At 39.7% G+C, this 25,785-nt stretch overlaps 1 protein-coding gene across 1 annotated transcript; it reads left to right on the plus strand.

Moving 5' to 3' along the window:
* The first annotated feature begins 304 nt into the window (after window positions 1-304).
* On the plus strand, window positions 305-24,093 carry LOC140230161 (uncharacterized). The gene is made up of 3 exons (XM_072310349.1): window positions 305-379; window positions 8,707-11,700; window positions 23,828-24,093. Exons 1-3 carry the CDS (start codon window positions 367-369, stop codon window positions 24,091-24,093), a joined length of 3,273 nt encoding a protein of 1,090 aa, XP_072166450.1. The 5' UTR covers window positions 305-366.
* Window positions 24,094-25,785: the final 1,692 nt, after the last annotated feature.

Genomic DNA, 25,785 nt, shown 5'->3' on the forward strand with positions numbered 1-25,785 from the left:
TGAATTATTCATTGTTATTCGTCAATTCACAGTAAATTGTGAATAATAGCAGGGGCACTCGACAGCAGCTGCTGATACCCAAAACAGCACATTGTATTCGAAAAACTGCCAGTCGATCTATAAAAGTAGCCACAGTGACTTGAATGCGACGGTCTGAGTGTTTTACATAATTATATTGTCGTTGAGGGCAGCATTCAACGAAATCCAGGACGACTATTCGACTTGGCCAGCTAGCTGCGGCATTGGCGCATGCACCGATTGTGATTGTAATAATGCCATTATTAAGATTGAGGGCATCTGAGTTCCCAATACCGTTCCCGTGATGGTCAAACTTGCCACTTGTGAGGCAGCATAGTTACTGTTGCCATGGACGGAGAAGGTATTTACGCAGTTTTTACTATGCATTAAGCTTTTACGTTAATGTGACTGCGGGAGCTATTTCGAAACGACATTGCATTGCTATAGTGTCGGAACATGTAATAGTGTAGAATACATTAACTATACACAGCCCAGTCGCCGCTGTACATACGTAGCGCGATAACAGCGTCTGGTCGGGCTAAGAATACATTGTCCCATATACTGAAATTGGTGTAGATGTCTAAGCGTACTTTGCTACAATAGTAGCAGGGTGGAGGGTCTTACAATTTTGTACATTTGACGAGGTGCATACAGTGCTGCATGTTTTCTATTATAGAAATTAGATTTTTAGCATGTTTGAAAATTTACTTTGCTCATAAACTTGGCAAAATCGTGAAATAGGCCCCACCGCAGTGCGCGTGCACCGTGCGTTAGCAAGCAAGGAAGGTTAGGTTTAGGGTTAGGGACTGGATCTAAATTAATCGGCTAGAGGTAAGTGTTGCAGTTAGCGGCCGTCCGGCGGTTTGCGGCCACTACAGCATATTTGGTTATATGATGCTGAACACAGCCACACACTTTATACATGTATACCAGACATTCACTAACACACTATCATTCTATAAAAACCAACCAATAACATGGAAAAAATCTCCAACAAAAGTGAAATTTTCTCACTTAAATGTAGAACCTAACTATACACAGCCCAGTCGCTGTACATGGTACGTCGCGACAGGGCTGTACGCGCGCGACCACCAACCACTAGGAGAGCGACGTAATCGTATTACGATAGCTTTGAATTTTGATACTTAACATCATTTTTGTCACCTCAAACTCAACGAGTATACTTTTCAATATTTACTCTACATCTGATGCTATCAGTATTCAAATGTACGCAATGAAACTTACCGAAATTGATCATCATATCCAGCATGTCCACACGGTACACAATCTTTCACGCCAGGCCTAACTATACACAGCCCAGTCGCTGTACATGGTACGTCGCGACGTACCGACGGTTAGGAATTGCGCCAGAAAGTGTCATTTATTTGTTCCACGGACTTATCGCAAGTGGTCTCCATGGACCCAGTGTGGCGAACTATTCTTCTGTAATAGAAACATGCGTTTAACGTGAGTAAAGTATTCTGTTTAAAGGAGAAAAGTATACATTTTCCTAAGTTTTGTAGTTGTGTTGAGGTTCCTCACTTTGAGGCTGCATGCCGCGCTCGTCAGACGCTGTTTTCGCATAGCGTAACAGCGTCTGGTCGGGCTAACTTAAATGATGCATGATGACATCTAGACAGAAAGATCCGTCTGTCCGGAAGACTCTTTTATATTTTGCCATTACATGATTAACGCTGTCCTCCGTAGACAGACGGAAGGTTGTAGTACCCATTGCTGTGTGGATGTTCTTAACCACTGTCTCTATGGAAAATTGGGTGAGGTACCTCACCCTTCTCGATTGCGTCTAATTCACGGCCCTAGGTCGGCAAATTTAAACTTGAATAGTTAAATCAACTATTCAAGAATAGACTACACTCACCAGATTAATGAATAATCCAATATTTCGGTAGAATTTTCAACGCTAAAGACACATCAACCAGCCCGTCGCGTCGTCACGTTCAAACTGCAGAAACATACAGTATGAATCTATTAGCCAATCACATGCGAGGTAGTTTCTACGTGTTTTTTTACTAAAAAAAGTACCTCGCATGTGATTGGTTTACAGATTCAAAATGGCGACCTACAGCTAGCGAACGGTGATGTTGCGATATGGATAAAATTTCGGCATTATAACCGCGTTACTGTGAGTATTTCGATTGCAAAATGTGAGAAATTAACCCCAAATATTGCTGCATAATGTGTCATGTCATGTCAAACTTGTTTGAATGTAAAATAGCTGTCTGAAATGTGGTTTATCGTAACGTTTGATCTGTGCGCGTTGCTCCACACAGGAGCTGGGATCATTGACTTCGGTCTGTATACGGAGGGGATCCGTGAAGCCAGACGCAGTCTCCGCGGAACATTCCCCGACGGACAGATACAGACCGATCTTTCGGTCAAGATGACATCTTGCATCAAAAACTTCATTTTCGTTACTTCTTAACATCACAGTTAAGGGTTAAGGAACTGGATATTTTGTTGTTTTCCCGATGTTTGCAGATTTTGAATACATGTAGAAATAGAACTTTCGCGAGCCGATGTTGGCCGCCATTTTTTTCCGGAAGTGGATGTTACGACCGGAAAAATAGGAAAAACATGAGAAAGACAACAATAACACCGCCATGCCTGTTCGCGGTCAGTGCAAGCGCGCGAGCCCTTTTCACATGCTTTCGCAATGGGACTTGGCGCTTACACAACGCAGGGCTGCCAACACTGGAAACTAGTTGAGAGTGAGACTTCCATAGGCCAATGCTATAATTTAGGAGTCAAAATGAGTGAGATCAATAGAAATGCATGCAAATGTAATAAAGTTTTAGAGTGAGAAAGGACCAAAATGCGTCAGTCTCACGCTCAATGCGTGAGAGTTGGCAGCCCTGACAACGTTCGCGAGCCAAAATGAGGCGTTTAGCAGAAGATCGCGGAGCACGCGCGTATCGCATAGGAATTGTACATTGGACCGCAAACCAGTGGACGCTCTGCCGGATCGCGGCCGTGGTCTTTTTTTACTATCGCGATGGACATTGGTCTTGCGATTTTCACAATATTGTAAACTGGTAAGTGGTCAACGGCTATGATATAACCTGGGTTAAAGCAATAAGCAAGTTTGCGTTTCAGAGTGGAAAAACCCTTATGCGGCCGCAAACCGCCACTTTTACTCTATAGGGTTTAGGGTTAGGTAGGGTTGTATTTAGGGTAAATTAGTCGAGGGACATTAGGAAGTCCTTCCGAGAATAAAAAGTTGAAGACCAAAGAAAAAACGGGAGAAAGGGAGGACAAAAGATGTTATGCTGTGGAAATCGGCCCCACCGCTGTATCAATCTTGCGTAAATGCCGTTTGGTGGGGCCGCATTCATGACTTACTGTGGAAGAAAGCCCCACCGCCGTGCTTATCTACCGACGAACGCCACACGGTGGGGCTGAATTCACGAGTATAAACAGGCGAGCCGCCATAGTATAAGTACAGACACGCAGTGGTGGGGCCTATTTCACGAGTAGGCCCTATGCCATAAACTTTGATATAACATTTCATGAGTAAATCATGTGTTTATCGTGTTTATTGAAGCTAAAGTATAATTTACATCAATTAACATTGTAGGCAGCATGCAAATGATACCGGTATCCAAATCAGAGAACCCTACTACTAGTAGTAGTACTGGAAATGCAAGCTGCCCATACAATATAATTCGACAGCCTGCTACATGTAGAAACTATAGGCCTATAGATGCTTTTGCACCATACAGTGTACATTAAAACAGTTTGGGCTAATGGCTTATTTTTTAACCAAATTGCGAATCGGTTGTCGGAAAGTATGTCAACTTTCACGTCCTTGATCAAAATTACTCTCTTTTACAGCGAGTGATCGCAGCCTACAGACTTGTTAAGTTTGTGAAAAAAATGCAGTTCCCAGATTTTGTAGAAAATGTGAGCACAGATATGTAGGCGTATCGCACGATGTAGACACACACAAACACACTTCTCTGATCGACTTCTTTCAACTTTTCATAATCATATACGCTAATTTTCAACTCAGTTTACTTCACTTAAGTGATATCTTGCATAATGTTAGCAAGCAAGCCTTAGTTTCAGATTGTGCAGGTAGCATACTCTGGCTCTTTGGTCGAGCGCGGAAAGTGAGTTGTTTTAAGCGACAGCAAAAAAGTTCAGTTAAAGTTCAATCATAGTTTATTTCCAATCAACGAAAATCAAAACGTAATACAAAGTATACAAACTGTATCATGAAATGATATTGTCTAAACTTTTACAAAAGGTTTATGTAATATACGAAATAAATTACATACATCAACATATGTACAATAATCAGAAGGAACGATGAGTATACATGTATACTTCGCGAGCTTTCAGAAAATAACTTCAATTTTTTTTTTTTTTGTTGGAAAATAGCGATCCACTAAAAAGCTAAGCTTGTAGGACGTGGATCGCTAGATAATTGAATGTAGATTACTTAAGTCGTTTGTAAAAATATAGCTATTTTGAGATATGCTGGCTTTGACAATATTAGGAAATAAGAATAGAGTATCAATGCTAACGCCCAGACGGTGTTCATTGAACTGGTGTACCGGGAAAGTATGAGAAGGACAACACATTCGTACATACATTCAGTTACCCACACACATATACGACTCGAGACAGTACCGAGAAGAGAGAAGACGGTGACAATACAAGTTTACGAGGAACAAAAGACAGGAAAGGAAGAGGAAAGAAAAAAAAAAAGAGAGAAGAGAGGTCTGCATACAGAACACGCCAAGTGCTGCGACATCAGGACAGGTGAAACCTCAAGCAGAAATTAAAATAATTGATTCAGATTATCTAGAATTATAAGTAGATAATAAATGTTTTCTGAATTTGTATTTAAATGTGAGGAATGAGGGTGAATCTTTTAAGCTATTTTCTAGATTATTCCAAAGTCTGGGTCCGGTATACAGAAATGTATTTTGGGCATGTGCGGTTCTCATTAATGGAAGATGGAATTCGTCGGATCGTCGCGTAGGATAGTTATGTATATGACTGTATGAAAAGAGTCGTGAAATATTTTGGGTAAAAAGTTGCTGTTATAATTAAACATGAACTGGCCAAGTTGAAACACATACAAATCTTTTACTTTTAGTATTTTATGGTCAAAAAACAGAGGATCTGTATGTTCTTGTGTATATAGGTTAAAAACAGTTCTTAGCGCTTTCTTTTGCAATAAAAAAAGTTTATCAAGTAATATCTGATATGTATCTGATATTGACACCAGTATCAATACTTCTTAAAATGGCTCTGCTTCTTCTGATTGGAAATAAGCTATTAAATATTTAACCTGTGACTTTGGTGCAATGTGATGTTGTGGAAGTTTGTAGACATCTACATGTATAGTGTACACCTATGTACATACCTGTAGATTATGTGTGTGCATAAATACACAAGTGCAGGATTAGTGCCTACTACATTAGGCCTTTCAGAGTTTGCACACTGTATACACTGTACATTGTGCATACACACCTGTGTTGAAGGTGAAAAACCTAAAATAATGCAACACACTCAAACCCAAAACCCTGTCATTAAGGAGTTAAAAAATGATATGAAAAGTACTGATTATTGGTACTACTAAAATGCAATAAGAGTCTTTCAAACTTCTGCAATGCCAACAACGATAGGTCTGGTTACTCGAATAGAGCACGCTTAAGCAGATTGGAGTTTGTGATTACACGTACATGGTTTTCAAAATGACATATAGGCCTAGACTTGCAAGATTTGTATGTAAGTGTGATTGTAAACTGTGCTGTTACATCATTCGCCTCTGGTTCACTACAAGAACTCTATCCATTGTGCATTCTGCTTTTGATAAAGACCACACAGCTGACGCTGACTTATATTGTGCATTATGCAGGGGCCGCGGAACCCGGGGGGGGGGGGGGGGTGGGGGGAGGGGGGCTGCAGCCCCCTCCACACTTTTGGTTTGTGGAAAAAGAAGAAAAAAAAAAGAAAGAGGAGAAAAATCGGGAAAAAAAAATCACAACACCCATGAATTTGAATTTCCAAAGATTCCGCCCATACATAAAGTTCCCTTCTAAGCACCGGCGTAGCAAAGGGGGTGGGGGGGGGGGGTGGGGGGGGGGGCGATGGAGGTGGTCGCCCCCCCCCCCCAGATTCTGAATAATTCTGAGTGCACTGTAAGACTTATCACTTACATTCCAAGAAATCAATAGTTTCCTCGTGTACAACATACAAGGGGAATATCCCGTTTTAATTAACCCTTTCCTCTCTCAGTTCTTCCAATCATTTTTTTTTTTTTTTTTTTGGGGGGGGGGGATAATTTCCCAAATATCCCAGCTAATATGCGTATAAGAGATGTCTCAATTTCAACTTTAAAAAGGCAAAAGCTCCCTCGTACCGGAAGGGTGGGGATAGCACTCTCCACACACAAAATGTGTACACCAAAATGTTTAACTGCAGTCAGAAAATACAGAATCTCCCTCATGTAGGAGGGGGAATAGGGCTTATCCCCTCCCACATCATCCTGCTATGTCTCCTTCCACAGACTTGCACTTCTCTGATTGACAAATTTCATGATATTCCAACAGAAGTGTGGGCCAGATTATTGAATTTAAGTTCAAAAAAAAAAATAGAAAATAAAAAAATCTCCCTCGAATATGGGAGGGCTATGTTGATACTGACCATTAATTGGTCCCCTCTATAGACTTAGTACACTTTGGGGAATGACAATTTCTGAATTTCCAACAAAAAGTGTGCTTCAGATCGCTTTATTTCAATTTTAAAAATGGGAAAGCACTTTCAAGCGGGAGGGGGCATCTGCCTCCCACACCCTCCCCCTCTACCTCATTAGACTTTGTATACACACACACACATGATGCACATGCGGAATAAGAGCTAAATGCCATGATTTTGCTATTAGCACTTCCCTGGAAAAAAAAAAAAATCTAATTATTTCCATTATTATTATTTTTTTTTTGGGGGGGGGGGTTGGGAGCTACAAAAAATGCCAAGTATTGCACTAAAAGTTTGCACCAGATCGCTGAATTTCAGGTCTGAAAATGTAAAATCACATTCATGTGGGAGGAGAAATATCCCTTATGTACACCCTCGTGTGCATGCCTTTTCTGTTTGATTGCTTAACAGACAGCGTTCATGAAATTCATTGTAAGAAGTAAAACAAGAAGTTTATCTAAATGCTACCATTTTATAAGCAAATTGTTCAATCATAATCCCCATCAAAATATCCTGCTACTTTAAACAAGTGTAGCCGTTTCAAGTTGATATAACACGCAAAATGTATGCATCAAATTGCACCATACAACATCAAAAGGCAAAAAGTTCTCACCATGTCCACCCTCCCCTTCTCGCTCGCTCTGCTCGCTCAGGCTCAGTCGCTTTGCTCCCTCACATAGTATCATCTGCTACGCCGGTGCGTCTAAGCAACCTTACATGATCTATCCCAAAAGTGTAGCATGAGTGATGAGAGCAGAAATTGTGGAAAATTCTTGTTTTGAAGTGTGTCATGTCATTCAAGAATATGATGTACAAGCAGCAATATTTTCTTTGTTTTATGTTTGGTGAGTTAATGCATTAAAATAAAAAGAGTTTAATGGCTGCATCCCACAGTTTAATACATTATTCATGTTGATATCATGCACATGTACCATAACTTGCACATGGCACATGCTTTAAATTATGAATGTGGCACACATATCAGTACTTGCTGCATTAGTGGGGGGGGGGGGATGGTTAGGCAAAAACCTTTAAGTCCATATTTGCCAAATGGAGATATTTGCGATTAAAGGTCAAGAAAAATAAAGAGAATAATACGTACATTTTTGCTTCTTTTGACCATAACTTCAAAAATGTACCTTTATATGTTGTGACCAATATATCATTTAAAAGGTATTATTTTGTACTTTATGACAGAGACCGTACTTCAAAATCTTTAAAAATGGACTTATCGGTTTTTGCAAACAAACTCTTCATATCTTACATGAAAGCTTCATTTTGTATTCAGCATTAGGTACACAAGTTACGCCCAAAGCGACACCTCTTTCCATTAAAGGCATGACAAATTTACCTGGGAATTTTGTGAGTGATACTCTTCCTACAGTGCCTTTTATATGTGTTCCAATTAGATTATGGCAACTGCATTTATACTATAATTAACATGATAAAGGTACTTTGTAAAGAAATGGACATCTTTGGTAAGTCAGATTTGAATACAATGTACCATTACTTAACAGAATTTCACATGATGATCACGTCGTTGAAATAAATGAAAAAAAAACACACACAAAAATCACATCCATTTGAGAGAATTGTGGGAAAAATCATAAGCAACATTCAAGTATTTTCAGTTTTTCAGTAATGGGCATGTTATGTCTACAAATTTAAATGAAACACAGTCATTTGAATCATCTATATTTGCAGTCCTTCACAAAGGATTTCCAAAGATGATTAACAAAATGTGGACTAGGGCTGTTCTTATATTAGAGTACAGTGTATTCAATTTGCACCAATTGTGTATCAGCTTGTTTCTGATTAGGAATGTGGGGTTGTCTAATGGAAAGGCAGGATTGTTACAGATGTTAGAAAGATTGATTACTGGACATAATTTCATTGGGGAATGGTTGAATATGTAACTCTTTGCTATGCTCATATCTGTGTTTATCCTTTCATCATTAGGAGTGGTTATCACCTCATTCAGATGCCAGTTTTGTGGACAGCAGTACCAATCCAGTGCTGACCTAACAAGGCACTGGAAAGACTCGCCATGCACCACACCTTCTGTATCAGCTGCAGCCTCGAGCCAGGTCGTGACCCTATCAACAGAGGGAGGCATCATTGCTGTAACTGAGGTCACCCAACTGCCATCGGATGCTGGAATTGACATCAGCGCTGGAGAGAAAACTGAAAAACAGTCAGCAATGACCTCTTCACATAAAGCAGGCTCCCCATCATCCACATCACGGCAGGAATCATGTTCTGAAAAAGTTCTTGTGGATATTGCAGGGTCTGCCAACAGTGATCATGCATCAGCAGCGACATGTGCTGGAAATGTAGAAAATGATTCCCAAGAACGTGCTGCGGTGCCAATTGGAGACCTACCTGTGCTGGTTGCTCAGCAGGTTTTATCACAGATCCCAAAAGAAGCTAATGTTCTGTCACTGGTCGCAAATGAGATGTCATGCGATGGTCAGGAAAGCATGCAGATACAGAATTCCCTCTGTGAAGGCAGTAATGTAGCAACAGTTCATCTTCGCCCTGAAGGCATCGTAGGACAAGTTGCGATGGAGATCCACATACCCGTGCATTCTCAGCTTATTGTAAGTGAGCTGCCTTGTACACAACACGAGACGACTCCAACAAATCAGATTTACCTTGTAGACAAGAAGGAAAGCTCTAGTGAAGATCAAAGACCTAAAGAAAATGCAAAGGTTATGACAGTACCCCAGATCACATGGCCTATTATTAATCGTAACATTGATCGAGAAGACCTTCAAGCTGCACAAAGTAAGCCCAAGAAAATTTCAGACATCAAAAAGTTTTGTTGTGAACAGTGCGGGAGAACATACTCAAAGTCTTCAAACTTGTATCGCCATATGCGCAGCCATCGCAGTGCAAAGCATGAATGCACAACTTGCGGCAAAATATTCAAGCACAAAAAATCACTGAATACTCATATAAATAACCACAGTGAACAGCTCGGTGCTAAGCAATGTAGATGCAAGTTTTGCGACCAGTTGTTTCCAACCAAGTTCAAACTGAGTGTACATCTACGGAGCCATACTTATGAAAAGCCTTTTTACTGCAGCCATTGTGGCAAGACCTTCATGACCAAGCATGGGTTGTTGCGTCATCAATTAGCGCACAATTCAGAAAAGACATTTGAATGCAACCTCTGCCACAAAAAGTTTCTGAGAAAACACGGGCTTGACAGACACAAGTCTGTCCACCTTGGTCAAAAGCTGTACAAGTGTTCAGTATGCGATAAAAGATTTGTGGAAAAGTACAACCTGCTCAACCATGAGAAACTCCACTCTGACAGTCGCCCCTTTCCTTGCCTGATCTGTGGAAAGCGTTTTGCCACTCTTGGTACACTGAGAACACATGAAACCATTCACACTCGCGAGAAGGTTCACCCTTGTAAAAAGTGTGCGGAGAGGTTTGGGACCCTGACAGAGCTGAAGCTTCATTTGCGATCTCACTGGAGGGAGGACCACAAGGAAGGCGATGTCATCGAGGCCAACCAGTGTAAGGAATGTGGAGCCAAGTTCACACAGAGATCTACTCTTAGAGCACATGAGCGGACGCACAGTGGTGAGCTGCCCTATGAATGTGACGTTTGCTTCAAAAAGTTTGCCTACTACGCCAGCTGGCGGCGTCATGCTAAAATGCACCGGGGTGAAAAATCATTCATGTGCCAAAAATGTGGAAAGGGTTTTACAAAAAGGTTATATCTTCTTCGACACAGTAGTGGCAATTGCCATGGACCAAGGGAGCAAGTTTTAGTACCGACCATTGACAATCATGTGAAAGCAGGAACTGAATCCTTCCCTCCAGATCAAGGGTTAAACTTCGGTCAGCATGAGTTGTCAGCCAAAGATGTGACAATCAGCAATCCAAGTACAACAGATGTCAACAAAAGTGGTATCGAACCGGTTAAAGCTACTGAACTGTCAGCACAGGATGTCACCAATACAGCTGGCAATGACAACGTTGAATCCACCAAGGAGAATTCCTGTACAAGTTTTCTAGCCCCAGCGTTAAAGGAAGTCGAGGTGAAGCCCTTTGCATGTGAAATGTGTGGGAAGATGTACAAGTCAAACTCCAATCTCCAGCGCCACCGCAAAAGCCACCAAGAGAGGAAGCCATTTCCATGCAACCTCTGCGAGAAGTCCTACAGTCGGCGGCCAATCTTAACTGAGCATAAGCTTATGGTCCATGGAGATGGTGCACCCAAGACCCGCTACCAGTGCTGTGAATGCACAAAATCATACTTCTCCCTTGGAAGGTTGGAAATTCATCGCAGGAAGCACACGGGTGAACGGCCATTCCAATGCAAGCACTGTGAGAAATCTTTCAAAGAGATGAGCAACCTGAAGAGGCATGAAATCATCCACTTGGGTTTGAAGCCTTACAAGTGTCTCGTGTGTTGCAGGGGTTTCAATGACAAGGGCAATCTCCAGAAGCATGAGAACACACATGGAATAAAGGGAGTCGAAGGCAGGGCTAATGTGGAGTCCTGGAAACCCTTCTCCTGCAAGGTCTGTGGTAAGACCTTCAAGCAGCTGGGCTATCTTCGATACCATGAGCGGATGCACCAGGGAGACAAATTATACGTCTGCAAAATTTGCAACCGAAAATTCACTCAAGCAGCAAATCTTGAGGTTCATGTTCGAGCGCACCAGGACAAGATGTTTAAGTGTGACATGTGCACTGTGTCATACAGGAAGGAAGAAAAGCTGCTGCAGCACAAGCAGATGTGCCATGTCGTTAGGAAATGCTTCGTGTGTGGGGACTGTGGCAAAGTATTGTCTACGAAAGCAAATCTGCAGCGACATGAAAGGAAGCATCAAGGACTAAGGCCATTTGTGTGTCGTGTCTGTGATAAAGGCTTCAGTGAGAAGGTAGTCCTAAAGAGACATATGAAAATCCACAAGGAGGACGTTCTCACATGTGAGAAATGTGATCAGTTGTTTACCTCAAATGAAGCTCTTAACCAGCACATTACTGACAACGGTTGTACAAATTTATTCAGGTGTAAACATTGTGAAAGGACTTTTTCTTCAAAAAACGGGCTAGCGAGACATCAAAGTTCTCATAAGCTGATACAAGTTCTTCCTGAAAAGGCTGACGACAAAGGGGAAAAGAAAAAGAAATTGTACATTTGCGATATATGTCACAAAAACTTCAAAAAGAAAAAGAAATTGGCACGGCACAAGAGAGAGCATGCTATTCTTGCCAAGTAGCAACATGATGTGCAATGTTTTCCACAGTCAGCATTAACGTTTGTTTCTGCAACAGACAAAGTGTCGTTGGTATTGGACATATCTGTCCAAAGACTATTTATGCCTCCACCACAAAGTTTCACCAAGAGGCATCATGTTTTGGGGTTGTCTGTCCATCCATCCTTCCATACTTCCGTCATTCCTACCGTCCGTAATCAATTTTGTGGACAGCATAATAGTATTAAAAAAAAAAAAAATGTTTGAAGTATCCCACTAAATCTGGATGAAGTTTTGGTTGCACTTGCTCAAGGACTAAAGTCCAAGGTCAAGGTCGAATGCTCAACACTTTTCTATTTCCCCCATAGGCCTATCTATGCTATGCCTTAAGGTGGTTTTTTTATAACTTGGCACTGTATTACTTGATAAAACTTTTCTATCGAAAGGTTATGGCCATGCCTTGCATTGAAATATCAATAAGCTATATTATGACAATATCAATGCAAATGTTTGAACACATACAACAAGTGCATGTACTACACACACATGTACACACACAAACACATTTTCACACACAATGCACTTGCACTTCTATATTCAGTCAAACGCAGGGATGAGCCCATTTCAAACAAGTCAAATTAATGGAAGATATAAAGCAGAAACGCACCTGGTGCTTTGATTGATAACATTTCTTATCAGCAGGTGTACTCACAATAGTCTATTGCCGAATCGATATAAAGAGATCTGGTATAAACAAAGTACCTGATATTACAAACTAATTTCTCCAGTCTCAGTGAATTTCTTTCTTTTTCTTCTTCTTTTTTTTTGGGGGGGGGGGGGCGGGGTTTGCTTTTGTTTATTAACAACTGATATATCTAATATCTGATATAAAGAACAAATTGTCTTGATCTTGTTAATACATGTATACTGTCTTTCATGTGTATAAAGCAATACGCCAGTTCCGAGAGCCACTTAAAGGCCGTGTCACACCTTTTCAGGCAAGCTACTGTACGCGGGCTTGTTGCGAGGAAGGATTTTCCAGCACGCAAAAGAATTTTCCGCGGGCGGACAAGGATGTTTGCCACTTTCAATCTTGTTTCTTACCTACTAGACGCGTGCTACTTACCTTCTAGTTGCATGTATTCCGTGTGACCTGCATGAGAGCTTTGAAACAGATCCGTTTTCGGTTACGAGCGACTTAAGGGTACTGAGAAGTACCTGCGTTGAATACTGTTGCCTGCGAGGTGCTGCCGGTAAGGGTCTCCTACTGGTTCTGCATGTACCTCTGCGAGTGAACCCCCACGACTCACTCGGAACAAGATTTGAGCATGCCCAAGACGTTGTCATACCGTACCTGTGGAAGTTTTGCGGCTTGACTAGCGGGGAAACAAATTTGCTACCCGGAGCTCTCCGCAGTTGGTCCGCACCTGAGAGTACATAGCACGTATCTCGCCTGTAGTTGCCCGGAGGTGCGCAGTAAAGTCCGATTTAACCGCAGCCAAGTTTTTAGCATGACCAAAACTTTGTTCAGGGTGAGTCACGGGAATGCCCGGAGAGGTCCACACAGAACGCCAGTAGGAGGCCTTCAGCGGCAGCACCTCGCAGGCAACTCCCACGCAGGTTCTTTGCAGTTCCCGTATGCAGCCCAGATAATGACATTCTGTGCAGGGAGGTGTTAAGAGATGGAGTGGCAACTCTTCGTAATTCATGCAAACACATGTTTGGGTTCAAGGCGTTACAATGGGATGTCTAGCATTCCATTACGCTTTGAAGTCATGCTCGGCACCGCTCTAGTTGCAAGACGAAGTTCGGAGACGAAGAACGCATTTCACCTTTCGTTGAATTACAAGCTTTATTTCACCGCAAAATTTTAAATGAAATACTCGAATTGATTTTTAGAATAGTTTAGGAAAGAATTCAATATTATTAACATGTATTTCTAGTTTCTTCGTAATTCGCAAATCGAAAGGAAATGAAAATTAGGCCCTCTTTAAAACCTATTTTTTTCTATAATTCGCACATTTCCGCATGTTAATTTTCTATTTGTTAATAAGGGGATATTTTGATCTTTCAAATAAAGTACTCCGTTAAAGCGTGTTCCAGCGTGTTTTTAAACTATTTGCTATTAAAATTGTGAGTTTTACACTGCATTTTGATTCGCTGCTCCAATTCAAGGTACACGAATTCATTGTTGCCATCACATTGAAAGAGAGAGCGAATTGCAGTAGGAGCAAATATTTCAAGATGTGAGAGCGCTAGTCCTGATTATTGATGCTCTCTTTTGTCAAAGCACATGGGTAACACCTGTAGTTGAACGCATAACTTCTCGGCGGTGTCGCGCATGACTTCAAAGGAGAGCTTTAGTTGCCTCTCCTTCTCTAGCATCTCCCTGTTCTGTGGGACTTCTGTCATTCCTTCAGCGGAATTCCTTCTCAGAGTTGTCAGTCCCCACGCGACTGGTACACAGGTCACACAGTATACCCGCAAGTAAAATTTAAGTAGAACGCGTCCAGCAAGTAAGACACATGCACTGACTCGCCCAAATCCTTGTCCGCCCTCAGAAATTGTCCGGTATGCTGGAAAATCCCTACACGCAACAAGCCCGCGTAGCTTGCCCGGAAAGATGTGACAGGGCATAAATATGGTTGCGGGTAAAAAGATTTGCGTGCGCACCTCCGGGCCACCACGGGTGAGATACGTGCCAGGTACTGTCATGTGCGGGTCATCTGCGGGGACCTCCGGGTAGTAAAATTTGTTCTTCGCAAGTCGCACGCAAGGCTTGCCCGGAAAGGTATGACACGGCCTTTATACATGAACAAAAAACAAAACAAAACAAAACAAAAGTTATTTGTGCTGATCGACATATTGTTGTTTTTTTTTTTTTTCTTGTTTTTTTTTTCTAATTCACTTGGATAAGCATCTGCGATGAAAAGATTATTCCGTTATCCTTACAAATGCTGCTTGTGACCACATAGACCTGACACCAAGCCCGGTATTGAGTAGGGTTTATAGAATATTTTTATGCCTCCGCCACGAAGTGGTGCCGGAGGCATTATGTTTTCGGGTTGTCCGTCCGTCCGTCCGTCCGTCCTTCCGTCCGTCCGTAATGAATTTTGTGGACAAGGTAACTATCGAAACATGTTGAGGTATCCTAATGAAACTTGGCATGTATGTGTATTAGGGGGTGAAGTTGTGCCTATCAACTTTTGGGTGCACATGCTCAAGGTCAAAGGTCAAAAGGTCAAGGTCAAATACATAAAATTTCACTATTTCCACCTATCTATTGAATGCCTGAAGATATTTTCTTGAAACTTAGTGTATACATGTATTACCCAATTAAGATTCTCTGGTGAAAGTTTGGGTCATGAGGTCAAAGGTCAAAAGGTCAGGGTCAAATACATAAAATTTCACTATTTCCACCACATCTATTGAATGCCTGAAGATATTTTCTTGGAACTTAGTGTATACATGTATTATCCAATTAAGATTCTCTGGTGAAAGTTTGGGTCATGAGGTCAAAGGTCAAAAGGTCAGGGTCAAATACATAAAATTTCACTATTTCCACCATATCTATTGAATGCCTGAAGATATTTTCTTGGAACTTAGTGTATACATGTATTACCCAATTAAGATTCTCTGGTGAAAGTTTGGGTCATGAGGTCAAAGGTCAAAAGGTCAAGTAGAAATATTAAAACTTCTTTTTTTTCTCTGTACCTTGGAAAATTGTTCAAGGTATCTTCATGGAACATAGTATATACATGTACTGACTGGAAGTGATTATCTATAGAATGTAGGGTTCATGGGGTCAAAGGTCAGGGGTCAAAGGTCAAGTGCAACACTTCAAAATTTTACTATTACCCTCATATTTATGCAATGCCAGCAGGGTTATTTTTTTTACACTTGGTGTATGCATGTGTAACCTAATAGAAATTCTCTGGAAAGTTTTTTTTTTCTCTTTTTGCCTCAAAGGTCAAAAGGTCAAAGATCAATTGAAAGTGCTGAACTAACTTTTTCCTCCATATCTCGGAAATGGCTCAAGTTACCTTGAAACTTAGTACATATTATGCATGTTCTACCTGAAAGTAATTATCTCATGAATTTTAGGGTCAAGGGCCAGATGAAAATGGTAACAATTTACTATTCAATTCAGAAATTGCACTTTTTCTCCACACCTCTACCTTGAAAATTACTCAATGCCTAAATGTATGAATGGTTCAAAGTCAAGTTAAAGTCCTTAAATCCCTAGATACATGCTCTCTTATTCATCCAATTAAACCTACGTCATGGAAGGTGAACATTCAACACATTTGTGACAAACTTGTCATTCCAGTATTTTGCCAGTTTTGTGAAAATGTAAACACACATTGTCCACATGTACTATCTAGACCTATTGGGAAAATCATGCATTATGGCGGAGGCATACCAGTCGCCAAAGCGACATTTCTAGTTGTTAATACTTTAAGTGCAAGATATTGAAATACATGTAAATACTTGTATATAAATGTATTGACGGACCATTCAACTTCCCCAAGTATAGGCCTTTTTGATGGGCTATTATGGTTACCTAGTCTGTAGACAAGTTCCTCCTGTGTTTAACCATTTCCATAAAGAGTTTTTTTTTTTTTATTTCTTCTTCTTCTTCTTCCTTGGCAAGCTTGTGCATTATGTAGCTTTGAAAATAAGTGAAAGCTAAGGCAAGTAAGAAAAAAAAGTCATTTGTCCCAATGTGCCAATAGGGTAACTCCAAACTGGCTTATTGAGCTGTTGTCCATCTCTGGATCGCATTTGGTTTGTTTCATTTAAACAAGAACTCATGGATGTCTTGAAGATATTGTAATTAAAAAATGTATTGCTGTCTCCTAAATTGTATTATTTGATGCGATTGCTTTATTGTACATGTAATGTCTAAGAAGTTTTTATGTGTGTATGTATACATATACGTCATACATACATGTATACCGGGTGTCCCAAAAAAGCGGAACGGTGGATTTTTAGTACCTTGCGGTCTAAAAGTTATATGTCTTTTGACATCATTAGAAAGAGCATTTTCCGCAAAACACTATGATACCAAAATTGGGTTCAGTACTTTTTATTCTACGACAATTTCTGAAAATGCAGTCATTGTCAAATTTCGCCGGATTTTTGCGACTTATGAAATAATTATTTGAGTGCTACACGCGATCCATACGGTGAATATTGTGTGAGCTCGGTGATCCATGTCAACAAAAGATACAGCTTTCACATTGGGCACGGGCCAGGAAAAAACCGTGTGTGTCTGTGAGTGTGTTTGCGCGCTCCCAATATGAAAGCGTTATCTTTTATTTTTTTTTTGTTTTGTTTCAGTAGGGTAGCTCTGTCAGTGGCTAAACACTGTTATTCTCAGAGGCCCTACACATATAATAACGTACATCACGAAATACATTGTAGACACATATACCAAGAAAAATAACATAATGTACAATTACGGTACACTTACAACATGGCCAAATAATTGAGCATTGCGGAGGATGGCAGAAAAAAAAAATAAATAACATCATTATTATCATTACAGTTCACGGGAAAGTGATATGCCAAGACATATCTAAGAAAAATCAAAATGTCTAGGTTACAGCACATGTATATATTGCATAATCCATAATTCTTCATATCACTTCAGATTACATAGGCCTAGTTGTAATCTTTTTCAGAAACAATCAACACACAAATTCATTCATTTTTATTATTATATGATAACAGGGCCTTTAAAAACAGGCTAGCTAAATAAACACAAATTTCCTGCTCATAGAACCTTTCTTTCATTCATTATATGTAATTACTGAAATACTATAACATATGAGAGAGAGAGAGAGAGAAAAAAAAAATCCTGTTTCAATCAGTATCATATCTGATGGTGTAGAATTCGTAATATCCAACCATATGTAACATTGTTTGAGGAAATAAAAAAGTATATTGAAACGCTGTCAAACAAATGAAAAAAAAAAATCATTTCATACACATTATTCTGAACAAAAAAAAAAATACATTACTGGATATCATTTTGTACACAATCCATGCATAATGAAACGTACATCATGATATGAAATACAACACTAGAGATCACAGAATTCATATGAAGAAAAGAATAAAAAAATACTCTCAATATTACATCTGTAACGAGCTTTCACAATTCACCGTACTATGGAACGCGTGTCGCACCCAAATTATTATCTCATAAGTCGCAAAAAATTGAAAATGACTGCATTTACAGAAATTGGCGTAGAATAGAAAGTACCGAACCAAATTTAATGATTTTGGTATCATGGTCTTCTGCGGAAGATGCTCTTTCTAATAATGTCAATAAATATATCACTTTTAGACCGCAAGGTACTGAAAATCCACCGTTCCGCTTTTTTTTTTTTTTTTTTTTTTTTTTTTGGGGGGGGGGGGGACACCCGGTATACAAATATATATATATTTGTATACATACATGTATATACACGAATATAAGAACGACCCAAGTCCATTAGAGAAAACTGAGAAAAAAAATAAATAACTTCCTACTACTGTAAGTGTTTTCAGTTATTGGGATGCTATACTCATGCTAATGTGAATGTAAAACAGTCACTTGAATGATTATCTATATTTGCATTATCTGTATTGCAGATACCCCAAATCAAAACAAAAGTTACCTTAAGTGACCGATCATTTTCTTGTGCAGCCCCTAGGTTGTGGAATAGATTACCATTAGACATTCGGAAATGTCAGACTTTAGACAGTTTTAAATCAAAAGTGAAAACTTTTTTGATTTTAGCATGGGCCTATTTCTTTTTGTACTTCCCATGCAGCATTGTGCAACATAGGAATTTAAGAGCTCTTGAAGCGCCGTAATAGACATAGTTTTTGCTCTTAACAAATGATTTATTATTATTATTATTATTATCATTATTATTATTATTATTATTATTATTTGCATGACATCGTAAATGGTTTCTAAAGACGATATTCAATATATATACTCACCTTATTCCGTCCTAATGTACCAATATGTGTATATATATCTATATATATATATATATATATATATATATATATATACAGTGTATAAACACTATTGGCTCCAATATAACGAAGAATCAAGAAATAAACCAGTAATACATTTTTTCGCCAATATATAAGAAAGAATGAGTTTATTGAGCAACTCAAATTTTCGGTGGCCTCCACCTTCTTCAGGAGTCTCGACGGGGCTTCGTTATATATATATATATATATATATATATATATATATATATAATACATATAGGTACATTAGAACGGAATTAGGTGAATCCGATTCAGTTTATGATATCCCTGACAATAATGTTGTAACCGATTGTGCGTTTAACAGAGAAAGGGAGCGCCCCATGTGTTTCATGTGTTGAGGTAACTGTTTTAAGGATGATATAGGTTTTCCCGTTCATTGTATTTCTTTTTTATTTAATAGATTTGTTATTCAATTTCTTTCTGAGAAATATGTGATATGCCATTCATGTACTTTAAAATCCGTCTTTTTGCGATCACTTCCGAACAAAGTCTGTTAAATTTAGTCAGTTGTTACACGTCCTTGTCATTTCCAATTCAAATTCGTCCTTCACACGCTGTACACATAACAGCAAAAGAAATTTCGTCAATTTTTCCTTTGAATTCATGTCATATCTTTTCTGTCATGATTTCTCGGTCATTTCATTTTTTTTTTATGCAACCGTTACGAGATTGAGCTGAAAATTCTATCAAATTTAATGAAAACAGTTTGAAAATCAACGGACACACACACATGGTCACACATTCTCACACACCTGGTCATTCCCCCTCTGCACTGTCACATATATTATATTATATATATATATATATATATATATATATATATATATATATATCTATATATATATATCTATATCTCTATGTATATATATATTATATATATAATATGCAATATATTATATATATATTATATATGTATATATATATGAAGAGTTTGTTTGCAAAAACCGATAAGTCCATATTTGTCAAATGGAGATATTTGCCATTAAAGGTCAAGAAAAATAAAGAGAATAAGATTTTTTTTTTTTTTTGCTTCTTTTGATCATAACTTCAAAAATGTACCTTTATATCTAGTGACCAATATATCATTTAAAAGGTATTATTTTGTACTTTATGACAGAGACCGTTCTTCAAATTCTTCAAAAATGGACTTATCGGTTTTGGCAAACAAACTCTTTGTTATATATTATATATATTCCCCGTCGAGACTCCTGAAGAAGGTGGAGGCTACCGAAAATTTGAGTCGCTCAATAAACTCATTCTTATTGGCGAAATAAGGCATTACTAGTTTATTTCTTGATTCTTCGTGTCTATATTGGAGCCAATACGTGAATTCGCAACATACATGTATATATATACACATATACATTGTACATCATGTTTCAATTGTATCATAATGTACTTTCACTCCTTGATAGCCGTTCATGGAGAGGGGGGGGGGTGTGAGCTATACACGTAGTTTATCCTTTCTGCAGAACGTTGCGTTTACATTTTTAGAACTGAAATAAAACGAACTGATGTTCGTTTGTTTTATGGAATATTCGGAATATTGTAAACACTCGAAGTTTACTTAGTGTATGGAGGGGATCGACAGAGCAAAGGGGAAGGGGGTTGGGAGGCCGGGTATCCTCTCCAATACGAGGGAGCTTTTGCATTTTCAAAATTGAAATTCAGCGACCTGCCACACACTTTTAGTGGCATATCTTGACATTCTTTGGCTTTTCTTTGGGAGACCAGAAAGATGGGTATTATCTTCTCCGCCACCCCTCACACAAACATACACAAACACATACACACGATGTAGCTTTTGCATTTTAATGATTGCATTTCAACTAACTGGTACAAACCTTTGGTAGAATAATTCGAAAATTGTCAATCTCCGAAGTACAGCCATAGTCCTGCATGAAGATGAGTAGCCCGAGCAGGGGAATGGTAAGTAATCTCTCCCATACGAGGGAGTTTTTGCATTTTTTAGAATTAAAATTTGAATATCTCGTTTATACACAGTTTTTTTGTCTTTTTTTTTTCTAGCATAGCTAGAAAATTACTTTTTGGAATTGAATTGAGTGTAAATAATATATATATATATATATATATATATATATATATATATATATATAATATTAGATCTATGAAGGGTTGCCGAGGGGAGTGTGTGCCCCATCACAATTCGGGGGGGGGGGGGGGGCTGCTCCTTTGCCCCCTCCCTCAACTCCAAGGATGAACGCACCTTGAAGAATTTACCGTACAGTGTACCAGACCGCCAAGTACCGAATGCCCGATTGACCGACGAAAAGAATTAAGTGTTTTTTTAGATACAAAGATGGCACAAACAAGAGAATTACCCCCCATATATATATATATGAAGAGTTTGTTTGCAAAAACCGATAAGTCCATATTTGGTAAATGGAGATATCTGCGATTAAATGTCAAGAAAAATAAAGAGAATAATAAGAAAAGTTTTGCTTCTTTTGAACATAACTTAAAAAATATACGTTTATATGTAGTGACCAGTATATCATTTAAAAGGTACTATTTTGTACTTTATGACAGAGATCGTACTTCAAAATCTTCAAAAATGGACTTATCGGTTTTTGCAAACAAACTCTTCATATATATATATATATATATATATGATCATATGTTTCATTATCTGCTCATTATTGGGGGCGTCTTTGTACCTTCCATGCACTTCAGCCTTAACACCCGCTATGGTATTGAGCAGATCTTCCCTCCCCGTTGTCAATCTTTACATTGTCCATGAGGAGAGTTTTTTTCTCTCTCTCTCTCTTTTTCCCTCTCACAAAAAAAAAAAAAAAATCAACAGGAAGCACAGAAGCATTCGCCATACTGTTTGCATTTCTTATCATGATAGGCCTACTTCTATAGTATGTCGGAAAATTGGTGAATTGGGCCTACACAATAATACCTGCGAATGAATTAACAACGACTACTATTCAACACAGCACATGCTCACAGATCCGTGGTTGGCATTAAAAAAAGAGAAAAGAAGGTAATAATGTGTTTGCTCATTGGAAGGGAAGTCTTTTTGTTCCTCCCACTCCCCTCGACCTTGTCATCCGTGGAGTAGGCCTACCATAGAGCACCATCCCCTATCTAGAGAAGCAGAACTTTGTTTCATTTTGTTTCCCCACATACGAAATTAATACGTTTAGCAGGGAAAAAAAATATATAATTCGAGCAGACTGTTTACATTTCCCATCATGGTGCTTGCATCGTTGGAATATTTATGTACACTTTTCACCCGCTATTAAATAACTATCTTGGCCACAATGCAAGTTCGAAATGATAGAATACTGAACATTATTTTGTTTTATACAACACACGATATAGACCTGACTTAGACCTAATGTAAGATGGAGAAATGGGGAGTTTATACCTTAAAACAGAACAAACCTCATGTAATTTATAAGTGTCTCTTGATTGACCAAGTTAAGAATTTGTCCCCATTTCCTGTCCCAATTATACTGTCTAAATATACGACCAGTCCAATCCAAAACCCTATGTACACTTCCCAGCTTTATAGTCTCATATCCTTTTATTAACAAGACCATCAAACCTCCAATGAAACTTCCATTCAGAACCCAACCGTCTTTGTTATTACTTTGGTTAATCTCTACTCAATAGTTAATCCTTCCCTTTGTCCTCAATCAAGTTTAAGTAAATTCAGACTAACTGTGTTTACAATTCCCACCGCCAGTCCCTTACACAGTACTGTTCAATGAACCTATAATCCTCACATCATAGACCCTCTCCTACTAATCTCTTAACTTCTATCCATGTCCCTATATATCTTATGCTTCTGGAGTTGAGGAATCAATCTTACTCCGGCCCCGACTCTGTTCGGTCATGTGCCAAGAAGGAGTGGAACAGTATTCTTTATATATACTACCAACAATATTCCCTCGTCAGTATTATGCACCATTCTGGAATTCCTGATCATTATATCTAATAAACTAAATTGTATGTCTTGGAACCACCACCTTGTCTCCTGCATTAACTAATGTTCGACTGTGGCTTGACATCGTATACTATAGTTAAGAGTGCACACCACGCTACCAACACCATAAAACCAGCACTCTTACAGTGGTGGAAGACCTTATGCTCTATTTTAAGTTTTTATGTTAGCTGTCATTATCACTGCACTGATTTCATGATTTATACATATATAGATAGGTATTGTGATAGCTTTTAGTAGTAGGCCTATATCATATAGTTGCTTTCTTTGCTACCTCTCTTTGTAGCTATTGTTTTTTTATTGTGTGTTATCGGCTGACGCTTTACCAGGCTAATTACATTATTATCTTACAGCTCATACCTTTCACTGCATAGTAGTGCCCCTCATTTCCCTTCAGTGTCCTGTTTCATTTTCTCAGTCTTATATCTCATGGCGCTTCTTTCTTCTTTGCTATTTTCCCCCCTCATTGTTGCTGTAAACATTTGGTTATATTGATTTTGTACATTGATATTCCTTCTATTCCCCATACTTTTTTTTTTTTCAACACAATGTATTCTTCCCGGGATCATAATTACTCTCGAGATCGATCTCACAGTTTTCGACCCCATTCACCCTCCTATCATTCCTATCACTCCCCCTATCACTCCCGTTCTCCCTCCCCGGAGCGTCATTCATCCTACTCCCATTCCCGTTCACATTCTCGCCCTCGTTCTCCTTCTCATGACTATAGTTCTTCCTATTCCCGACACCATCGTTATTACTCGCGTTCTCCTTCCCCTGATCATTACTCTAACTACTCTAACCACTCTATCTCTTCAACCAGTCGGTATGGTCACGATCATCGTTGTGATGATTCAAGTCATTATCGATATGGCCCTCATACACTCTCTCCTGGGGTTTTATCTGGAACCACTGGCTCTCAGTCGCATGCATATCCCCGAGATCGTGAGCATTCCTATCGCCCTCGTACCCCATCATTTCATGACACATCATATTCCCGGGATGATTCCTTCCCTCCTCGGTCACCCAAACCAACCTCCACCAGACTTCATTCTCCACCCCCACCTCCACATGATACCCCCGGTGTGAGAAAGCTTTCTTCTCCACCCCCGCCTCCTTCTCCTGGTGGTCATTACAAAGGTGGCCATGACGATTTACCTGTATCTTCATCTTTCCCTTCAACAATACACAGAGGTCATAATCCATCCCCTCCCTCATCTCCATCACCAGCTATACCGATTGAAGTAGCTTCACTTCCGTCATCGGCATCAGCATGTGCCAATTCATCGCCAATATCATCTCCTCCCTCTCCTCCCGCACCTCCTACTAACCTGTCCTCCTTTTTTAGTGTTCTCTTAGAACATGGTGTACGCCTTCATCAAGCTCAGCACCAGAATCTAATCATCCGGCAGGTCACTGCCTGGATCCGTTCTGGATATGTACCCCCAAAATCGGCCATCCCTCATTACGAGGAATGCTTGTTCAAGTTCCGGCATCAGTTTGAATGTTTCATAATTCGTGATGGATTGTTGTATCGGCGGAAGAGACATCCGTCTGGAATAATGATAGAACAGGTTGTCATTCCCTATTCTGTGATCCCTACTGTCCTGTCTGTCATGCATACTTCCATGTCAGCTCTTCACTTCGGTACAGCCAAGACAATTGAGCTTATCGAAGGGCTCTGCTACTGGCATGGGATGCGCAAAGACATTGCGGACCTCTGCTCTCACTGTGAGGCCTGTAATTCATATCGCACCTCAGTTTTCCCGCCTCCCTCACTACCACAGACATGTGCAGTGATTTCCCACCCCTCATCCCCATCTCCCCCAACTCCAATCCGATCTCTAAAGTGCACTCTTCCCATCTCTAGCCCACTTTCCCCTCTTTCTATTGACTGCGACATTCCTCCCCTTGCCTCTGACTCCGACGCCCCTACATCATCTTCCACTGGGACTGATTCGGACAGTTCCACCCCTTTCTCCACCTCTTCTCCTCCTGATTTGCCCGATTACCAAACCCCCTCTTCAAGCTCATTGTACTGTTTCCTCGCAAACCCACACATTTCGGCCCCTTCCCCCATCTCTGCCCCATTCTCACTATCCTCAGCCGTCGCCAAGCCACTTCACGAACTGGGACTTGGTGGTCCCCTCTCACATGTCCATTGCCTCATCACACCTCTTTTACGATCCACACGCTGTGATCCATGCCGATAGTGTTCGGACACACGGCAGTCAGCTTCCTAATCCCCCAAATGATTATGATCCATCATAATTTATGATCTCATTTTTTTTTGCGACAGGATGTAATGAAATCTTTTTTTTTTTTCCTTTACTTCCAAATTTCAAATTTCAGAATTCTCATTAATTATTTACGCATAATCGAGCATTTATGGCAAGTCTCTTTATCCCTTCCCCTTCCTGGGCACTTAAATTCCTGTTTTTTAGTAGTGAAACTTTGTTTTTAATGTCATCTCTATTTTATACCTTCTTTCTGTACTTTTAATGATATTTTGCTCACTCATCCCCGTCCCACATGGCTGTTCATTCATTTTTCTGCACTGTCCATACTTTCCCTTTTTTCCTTCTCACTCTCTGTCACGTTCAATTGCCCCTTTCTTGACCGTTTTATATCCCGATTTCTGCTTCTTGCTCAGCAATAATAGCCGGGTTCACACGTACACCAATTAGCGGGATACAAATCTCGAGATTTGCATCGCGATCGTCATCCCGAGTTTTTTGCACGTGTGGACAGAAAAAACCCGAAAATTAGCGGGATAAGCAT

The sequence above is a fragment of the Diadema setosum genome, chromosome 6 (assembly GCF_964275005.1).
Source record: "Diadema setosum chromosome 6, eeDiaSeto1, whole genome shotgun sequence".
NCBI classification, from domain to species: domain Eukaryota; kingdom Metazoa; phylum Echinodermata; class Echinoidea; order Diadematoida; family Diadematidae; genus Diadema; species Diadema setosum.

Bases quoted from the DNA above. Each gene is read 5' to 3' on its own strand.
- LOC140230161 (XM_072310349.1), top strand. The intron at 11,701-23,827 runs GTGAGAAATGTG...CTCTTCAACCAG, and splicing joins CAAGGAGGACGTTCTCACAT to TCGGTATGGTCACGATCATC.